Genomic DNA, 10,178 nt, shown 5'->3' with positions numbered 1-10,178 from the left:
CACATTTTATGACCAATTTGTGCAGAAATCCATATCATTCCAAAGGGTTCACATACTTTTTCTTGCAACTGTAGAATATGTACATCCCTCTAGTGGTGGCTGCTGACAGTTTTATCCTGTTACCTTATGGGTAAGCAGCGAATTTCAGCTCTCGCCTTTATGAAGATGTAAGAGATTACTCAGCACATAACAGATTTAGATTGGTAATTAGATTGAGAATGACAGTTTTGTGGGACAATCAGGTTAATTACTGAATAAGGAGAATACGTTCTGGAAACATCTACGATACGTGGGCCGAGCAGGTGGTGAGCTCTACCATTAAATCACTGCGGCTTTGACTGCGCTGTCCTGGATGGAACACGTTTTTCTACTTTGTCAATGGTTGTACTGCTGCGGTTTACTGAGTCGTAATAAGTGAATGGACCCAGAGGGACGGGAAGAATTGAAGCTTTTCTTTGTTGTGGATCCCACAAGCATTAAGTAACACAAAGTCCCAAATACTCTGCGGTGGCGGCTGCGCTGTCTTCATGTTAAACATTTCCTCTCCCCGCAGCGTTCGGTCACGGTCAGTAGTGACAGGGTCTGGGGTGTCCCAAGGGGAAAAATCCTATGTTGCCCCAATAACAGCTGTCGCTTGCGATTTCTACAGCGCTTGTTCTCCTCCAGGTAACCGCGAGCAGCGGCGCCATGTCTGATATGGGTCATTCAGTATTTAACCCAGTGTATTGTAAAAGAAAAATTGTTACAATCCCAACTGATCCATTTCACCAGCACTGACACACTGTAGCAAACTACCAGTACAGAGGAGAGGTATGGTCTGCAGTATTTAAGGCCACTTTCACACTAGCGTTTTCAATTCCGCTATTGAGATCCGTCATAGGATGAAAACGCTTCAGTTTTGTCCCCATTCATTGTCAATGAGGACAAAACTGAACGAAACAGAACGGAGCTCTCCAAAATGCATTCTGTTCCGTTCGGTTGCGCTCCTATCGCGGACAGAATAACGCTGCAAGCTGTGTTTTTCTGTTCGCGATGTGGTGCGGAGCAAGACGACACAATAGAAAACGGATCCGTCCCCCATTGGACTTTCAACAGTGTTCATGACGGATCCATCATGGCTATATAAGACATAATACATCCGGATCCGTTTATGACGGATCCACAAAAAACGCTAGTGTGAAAGTAGCCTAAACCATAGATGATTGTTTCTATTCACTGATGGCAAGCAGACGTAGGTACATAGTTAATATGGTTAAAAAAAAAAAAAGACATAAGTCTATCAAGCTCACCCATGGGAAGGGTGGGGACCCTACAAAATGTTTTACAATGTACCCCAGTGAGTGTTTCTCTACAATGGCAGCCCCGTAAGACCTACATACCTGTCCTATGAATGATGGAGGAATGGCGGCCCTTAGACGTCTATAAGCGCCTCAGAGGTATACAAAGCCGTAATATGGCCATGTGCAGGAGGCCTAGCGCGTTTCAATCGCTGTATTAGGTGTAACCGAGTAAGTACCCTCGGAAAGTGGGATGATGCAGATTTTTCTCTATGGGATCTGGCGGTGGGACTGCGGCCGAGCACAGCCCCCATTAGCGAGTCGTTAGCTTTGTTGTCACGACACAGGTGACAGAGCGATCACATCTTATTCACACAATCATCCAGGTAGCAGAGCGTCGCGGCTCTCGGTGTACGCCGCTGTAACGCTCTGCGGCCGCCGACAGCCCCATCACACCACATTAATATTGGAGACGATGATGGAGATCACTTTTTCATTCTTAATTGGTACTTACATTTTTTTTTTTTTTTTCTTCCTCTGATTGATTTGAAGTTTAAATGAACTCATTTATTATAATTGCAGAAGTCCTGAATACAAAGTAGTTTAAAATAAGGAACGTCATTAAGAGATTGATAGTCCTGCGCGGAAAAACCGCCATCTGCCTGCGCAGCCTCGGAAAATTGCTGGATGAATTAGGAAAAAAAAAAAAAAAAGGCTTAAATTTAGATTCTGGGGTGACGGCGCGGTGAAGACAAACTATATTTAACAGCTCGGCGGGGGAGGGGGGGGGGATGTTCTGTGATTGGATGATTTTTATACGTGAAACCTATTAAATGGAGACCCTAATAAACCGTGGCAACGGCGATTCAACGTCACGTCCGCTTTACACCTATAAGCGGCTGCTGCTCAAGATACGTTCCGATGTGAAGCTCAGAAACTTTCTAATATACGTTGTACTTCAAGTCCTCACCATTAAATTGGGACATTTATTACATATGCTGAGGGGTTGTTACAATGTATCAGTATTAAGAATCCTGTAGAAATCTATGGGAGGCAGAGATGAGAGGGGGGGGGGGCCCCCCAGAATGGCAGCCGCTCTCTGCCCTGGATCACAGACGAGGGTCTTGGTGGGGAAACGTTTTCTAAACTGAATAAATCCCTTTAAGATGACTCTCTACCTAAAATCGGATTACTAATGCAGCTTGAGGTAAGGACTGAGGTGGCGCAGAGCAGAGGGGGATTATGGGACCTCCGACGACACGCGCTCTCTCTGTTGCTGCCCTATTAATCAGATTTTTGTCAAATGACTAAATCCCCTTGTTTTTTTATGCAAATTTCACAGAAGAAACGGCAGCAGCAGACGAGATGACAAGTTTTTAATGGGAAGAGAAAATCTGAAGAGTTAACACATGAATGTGATTTTCCGAAGTCGGGCGCGCGCCGCTCCCAGCTACACGCTCAGATTTCACTCAACGCCATCATAGCAGCACAAAGTTAGGAGCGGTCTGTGGGGTTCAAGCCGTGACCATTGTCATTTTAATAAAAATCCGGTCACTTCTCCAGATCTTTTGACAGATCACAGCTGACTGAATAAGAAAGCGAATGATGGCGAGGGCTGGGCCATTGGGGCGGCCTACATACGGGCTGAATTACGTTTTGCTGTCCCCTCGTGTGACTGCCACCGCCGGCCCCGCTGATGTGCTTTGTGTCAATGCAATTCTATGTAAAGTCACAGGCACGTCAGACGTCACCACGACGTGATGACTTACAGCTTCAATGGAGGAATCTCTGCTATCAACGTAGTCTACGTACGCGTTCATGTCCTACCCGTCCCCTCTCTGGACTTCTAGTCCTTGACCTCAGAAATTCCTCCATTGTACTGACGCCCGCAGTGGGCAGCAGCCTTTACCCGCTCCCTGCCGCCGTCCTCATGAAGCACCAATCTCTCCTTTAAAAGGTACGGTGATAAGTTATGGATAGGTGGTTAAGGTCCGGATCTGCAGGGAAGGACGGCGCATCTGCTCTAAGACACTACACAAGGCACAGGGGGGTCCGCATTGTGTTCCCTAAAGTCAGTGCAATCAAAGGGCCGGGTCTTCGGCGCCGGCAGAGACGGTTCCGTAAATGTGTTGATTGCGGTGTTCACACGTAGCAGAGAATGAAATCTCCTGTGTCTGCTCTTCATTGTGGGGGTTGGGCCCCTGTTACTTTGGCACAAAGATTTCCTATTGTTGAAGGTTACAACGTCTTTTTCGGGCGGTGGGTGTTCGGGGGTCCGGGAGACACTCTGTGGCCCAAGCTGTGACTGGAGCTCATGCAGATTCTTCCAGGGTCCACCTTCCCGGGGGTCACTCTTAAGGTCTGTGACAGAGTTTGGTCCTGGCCATCTTGAAGCCGTCTGGGCTTGGACTTTGGAGAGGTTTTCCTCTCGGCTGCCTGAGGACAGAGAACAGACATGATACAGGTGGAAACATACGGATAATGGGTCACGTCCATGCGGTGATACAGGTGGAAACATACGGATAATGTGTCACGTCCATGCGGTGATACAGGTGGAAACATACGGATAATGTGTCGCGTCCATGCGGTGATACAGGTGGAAACATACAGATAATGTGTCACGTCCATGCGGTGATACACGTGGAATCATACGGATAATGTGTCACGTCCATGCGGTGATACAGGTGGAAACATACGGATAATGTGTGACGTCCATGCGGTGATACAGGTGGAAACATACGGATAATGTGTCACGTCCATGCGGTGATACAGGTGGAAACATACGGATAATGTGTCACGTCCATGCGGTGATACAGGTGGAAACATACGGATAATGTGTCACGTCCATGCGGTGATACAGGTGGAATCATACGGATAATGTGTCACGTCCATGCGGTGATACACGTGGAATCATACGGATAATGTGTCACGTCCATGCGGTGATACAGGTGGAAACATACGGATAATGTGTCACGTCCATGCGGTGATACAGGTGGAAACATACGGATAATGTGTGACGTCCATGCGGTGATACAGGTGGAAACATACGGATAATGTGTCACGTCCATGCGGTGATACAGGTGGAAACATACAGATAATGTGTCACGTCCATGCGGTCATACAGATAATGTGTCACGTCCATGCGGTCATACAGATAATGTGTCACGTCCATGCGGTCATACAGATAATGTGTCACGTCCATGCGGTCATACAGATAATGTGTCACGTCCATGCGGTCATACAGATAATGTGTCACGTCCATGCGGTGATACAGGTGGAAACATACAGATAATGTGTCACGTCCATGCTGTGATACAGGTGGAAACATACAGATAATGTGTCACGTCCATGCGGTGATACAGGTGGAAACATACAGATAATGTGTCACGTCCATGCGGTGATACAGGTGGAAACATACGGATAATGTGTCCCGTCCATGCGGTGATACAGGTGGAAACATACGGATAATGTGTCACGTCCATGCGGTGATACAGGTGGAAACATACAGATAATGTGTCACGTCCATGCGGTCATACAGATAATGTGTCACGTCCATGCGGTCATACAGATGTGTCACGTCCATGCGGTCATACAGATAATGTGTCACGTCCATGCGGGGATACAGGTGGAAACATACGGATAATGTGTCCCGTCCATGCGGTGATACAGGTGGAAACATACGGATAATGTGTCACGTCCATGCGGTGATACACGTGGAATCATACGGATAATGTGTCACGTCCATGCGGTGATACAGGTGGAAACATACGGATAATGTGTCCCGTCCATGCGGTGATACAGGTGGAAACATACGGATAATGTGTCCCGTCCATGCGGTGATACAGGTGGAAACATACGGATAATGTGTCACGTCCATGCGGTGATACAGGTAGAAACATACGGATAATGTGTCACGTCCATGCGGTGATACAGGCGGAAACATACGGATAATGTGTCCCGTCCATGCGGCGATACAGGCGGAAACATACGGATAATGTGTCACGTCCATGCGGTGATACAGGTGGAATCATACGGATAATGTGTCACGTCCATCCGGTGATACAGGTGGAAACATACGGATAATGTGTCACGTCCATGCGGTGATACAGGTGGAAACATACGGATAATGTGTCACGTCCATGCGGTCATACAGATAATGTGTCACGTCCATGCGGTCATACAGATAATGTGTCACGTCCATGCGGTGATACAGGTGGAAACATACAGATAATGTGTCACGTCCATGCGGTGATACAGGTGGAAACATACGGATAATGTGTCCCGTCCATGCGGTGATACAGGTGGAAACATACAGATAATGTGTCCCGTCCATGCGGTGATACAGGTGGAAACATACGGATAATGTGTCCCGTCCATGCGGTGATACAGGTGGAAACATACGGATAATGGGTCACGTCCATGCGGTCATACAGATAATGTGTCACGTCCATGCGGTCATACAGATAATGTGTCACGTCCATGCGGTCATACAGATAATGTGTCACGTCCATGCGGTGATACAGGTGGAAACATACAGATAATGTGTCACGTCCATGCGGTGATACAGGTGGAAACATACGGATAATGTGTCACGTCCATGCGGTGATACAGGTGGAAACATACGGATAATGTGTCCCGTCCATGCGGTGATACAGGTGGAAACATACGGATAATGGGTCACGTCCATGCGGTCATACAGATAATGTGTCACGTCCATGCGGTCATACAGATAATGTGTCACGTCCATGCGGTGATACAGGTGGAAACATACAGATAATGTGTCCCGTCCATGCGGTGATACAGGTGGAAACATACGGATAATGTGTCCCGTCCATGCGGTGATACAGGTGGAAACATACGGATAATGGGTCACGTCCATGCGGTCATACAGATAATGTGTCACGTCCATGCGGTCATACAGATAATGTGTCACGTCCATGCGGTGATACAGGTGGAAACATACAGATAATGTGTCACGTCCATGCGGTCATACAGATAATGTGTCACGTCCATGCGGTGATACAGGTGGAAACATACGGATAATGTGTCCCGTCCATGCGGTGATACAGGTGGAAACATACGGATAATGTGTCCCGTCCATGCGGTGATACAGGTGGAAACATACGGATAATGGGTCACGTCCATGCGGTGATACAGGTGGAAACATACGGATAATGTGTCACGTCCATGCGGTGATACAGGCGGAAACATACGGATAATGTGTCCCGTCCATGCGGTGATACAGGCGGAAACATACGGATAATGTGTCCCGTCCATGCGGTGATACAGGTGGAAACATACGGATAATGTGTCCCGTCCATGCGGTGATACAGGTGGAAACATACAGATAATGTGTCACGTCCATGCGGTGATACAGGTGGAATCATACGGATAATGTGTCACGTCCATGCGGTGATACAGGTGGAAACATACGGATAATGTGTCACGTCCATGCGGTCATACAGATAATGTGTCACGTCCATGCGGTCATACAGATAATGTGTCACGTCCATGCGGTGATACAGGTGGAAACATACAGATAATGTGTCACGTCCATGCGGTGATACACGTGGAATCATACAGATAATGTGTCACGTCCATGCGGTGATACAGGTGGAAACATACGGATAATGTGTCACGTCCATGCGGTGATACAGGTGGAAACATACAGATAATGTGTCCCGTCCATGCGGTGATACAGGTGGAAACATACGGATAATGTGTCCCGTCCATGCGGTGATACAGGTGGAAACATACGGATAATGGGTCACGTCCATGCGGTCATACAGATAATGTGTCACGTCCATGCGGTCATACAGATAATGTGTCACGTCCATGCGGTGATACAGGTGGAAACATACAGATAATGTGTCACGTCCATGCGGTGATACAGGTGGAAACATACGGATAATGTGTCCCGTCCATGCGGTGATACAGGTGGAAACATACGGATAATGGGTCACGTCCATGCGGTCATACAGATAATGTGTCACGTCCATGCGGTCATACAGATAATGTGTCACGTCCATGCGGTGATACAGGTGGAAACATACAGATAATGTGTCACGTCCATGCGGTCATACAGATAATGTGTCACGTCCATGCGGTCATACGGATAATGTGTCCCGTCCATGCGGTGATACAGGTGGAAACATACGGATAATGGGTCACGTCCATGCGGTGATACAGGCGGAAACATACGGATAATGTGTCACGTCCATGCGGTGATACAGGTGGAATCATACGGATAATGTGTCACGTCCATCCGGTGATACAGGTGGAAACATACGGATAATGTGTCACGTCCATGCGGTGATACAGGTGGAAACATACGGATAATGTGTCACGTCCATGCGGTCATACAGATAATGTGTCACGTCCATGCGGTCATACAGATAATGTGTCCCGTCCATGCGGTGATACAGGTGGAAACATACAGATAATGTGTCACGTCCATGCGGTGATACAGGTGGAAACATACGGATAATGTGTCCCGTCCATGCGGTGATACAGGTGGAAACATACGGATAATGGGTCACGTCCATGCGGTCATACAGATAATGTGTCACGTCCATGCGGTCATACAGATAATGTGTCACGTCCATGCGGTGATACAGGTGGAAACATACAGATAATGTGTCACGTCCATGCGGTCATACAGATAATGTGTCACGTCCATGCGGTCATACGGATAATGTGTCCCGTCCATGCGGTGATACAGGTGGAAACATACGGATAATGGGTCACGTCCATGCGGTCATACAGATAATGTGTCACGTCCATGCGGTCATACAGATAATGTGTCACGTCCATGCGGTGATACAGGTGGAAACATACAGATAATGTGTCACGTCCATGCGGTCATACAGATAATGTGTCACGTCCATGCGGTCATACAGATAATGTGTCACGTCCATGCGGTGATACAGGTGGAAACATACGGATAATGTGTCCCGTCCATGCGGTGATACAGGTGGAAACATACGGATAATGTGTCCCGTCCATGCGGTGATACAGGTGGAATCATACGGATAATGTGTCCCGTCCATGCGGTGATACAGGTGGAAACATACAGATAATGTGTCACGTCCATGCGGTCATACAGATAATGTGTAACGTCCATGCGGTCATACAGATAATGTGTCACGTCCATGCGGTGATACAGGTGGAAACATACGGATAATGTGTCCCGTCCATGCGGTGATACAGGTGGAAACATACGGATAATGTGTCCCGTCCATGCGGTGATACAGGTGGAAACATACGGATAATGTGTCACGTCCATGCGGTGATACAGGTGGAAACATACAGATAATGTGTCACGTCCATGCGGTGATACAGGTGGAAACATACGGATAATGTGTCCCGTCCATGCGGTGATACAGGCGGAAACATACGGATAATGTGTCCCGTCCATGCGGTGATACAGGTGGAAACATACGGATAATGTGTCCCGTCCATGCGGTGATACAGGCGGAAACATACGGATAATGTGTCCCGTCCATGCGGTGATACAGGTGGAAACATACGGATAATGTGTCACGTCCATGCGGTGATACAGGTGGAAACATACGGATAATGTGTCACGTCCATGCGGTGATACAGGTGGAAACATACGGATAATGTGTCACGTCCATGCGGTGATACAGGTGGAAACATACAGATAATGTGTCACGTCCATGCGGTGATACAGGTGGAAACATACAGATAATGTGTCCCGTCCATGCGGTGATACAGGTGGAAACATACGGATAATGTGTCACGTCCATGCGGTGATACAGGTGGAAACATACAGATAATGTGTCACGTCCATGCGGTGATACAGGTGGAAACATACAGATAATGTGTCACGTCCATGCGGTCATACAGATAATGTGTAACGTCCATGCGGTCATACAGATAATGTGTCACGTCCATGCGGTGATACAGGTGGAAACATACGGATAATGTGTCCCGTCCATGCGGTGATACAGGTGGAAACATACGGATAATGTGTCCCGTCCATGCGGTGATACAGGTGGAAACATACGGATAATGTGTCACGTCCATGCGGTGATACAGGTGGAAACATACAGATAATGTGTCACGTCCATGCGGTGATACAGGTGGAAACATACGGATAATGTGTCCCGTCCATGCGGTGATACAGGCGGAAACATACGGATAATGTGTCCCGTCCATGCGGTGATACAGGTGGAAACATACGGATAATGTGTCCCGTCCATGCGGTGATACAGGCGGAAACATACGGATAATGTGTCCCGTCCATGCGGTGATACAGGTGGAAACATACGGATAATGTGTCACGTCCATGCGGTGATACAGGTGGAAACATACGGATAATGTGTCACGTCCATGCGGTGATACAGGTGGAAACATACGGATAATGTGTCACGTCCATGCGGTGATACAGGTGGAAACATACAGATAATGTGTCACGTCCATGCGGTGATACAGGTGGAAACATACAGATAATGTGTCCCGTCCATGCGGTGATACAGGTGGAAACATACGGATAATGTGTCACGTCCATGCGGTGATACAGGTGGAAACATACGGATAATGTGTCACGTCCATGCGGTGATACAGGTGGAAACATACGGATAATGTGTCACGTCCATGCGGTGATACAGGTGGAAACATACAGATAATGTGTCACGTCCATGCGGTGATACAGGTGGAAACATACAGATAATGTGTCACGTCCATGCGGTGATACAGGTGGAAACATACGGATAATGTGTCACGTCCATGCGGTGATACAGGTGGAAACATACGGATAATGTGTCATGTCCATGGAGGGGGGAGAAATATGGGGGCCCTATTTTATATACTGAAACACATGGGGGGGCACAATGGAGGGGAGGAGCACTTTGGGGACCCTATCTTATATACTGGCAC

The 10,178-nt window shown here is 47.7% G+C and overlaps 1 protein-coding gene across 1 annotated transcript in view; it reads right to left on the bottom strand.

Moving 5' to 3' along the window:
* Positions 1-2,624: 2,624 nt before the first annotated feature.
* The window catches only part of STK33 (serine/threonine kinase 33), a 52,874-nt gene continuing 45,320 nt past the window's right edge, over positions 2,625-10,178 (bottom strand). The window contains exon 13 of the mRNA XM_040410319.1: positions 2,625-3,713. Within this exon, the coding sequence (XP_040266253.1) occupies positions 3,516-3,713 (198 nt within the window). The 3' untranslated portion in view covers positions 2,625-3,515. The remainder of the gene's footprint in view (positions 3,714-10,178) is intronic.

Source organism: Bufo bufo, chromosome 10 (assembly GCF_905171765.1).
Source record: "Bufo bufo chromosome 10, aBufBuf1.1, whole genome shotgun sequence".
Taxonomy (NCBI): Eukaryota; Metazoa; Chordata; class Amphibia; order Anura; family Bufonidae; genus Bufo; species Bufo bufo.
The sequence above is the reverse complement of the archived record's forward strand: the minus strand, read 5'-3'. Positions and strand labels throughout refer to the sequence as shown.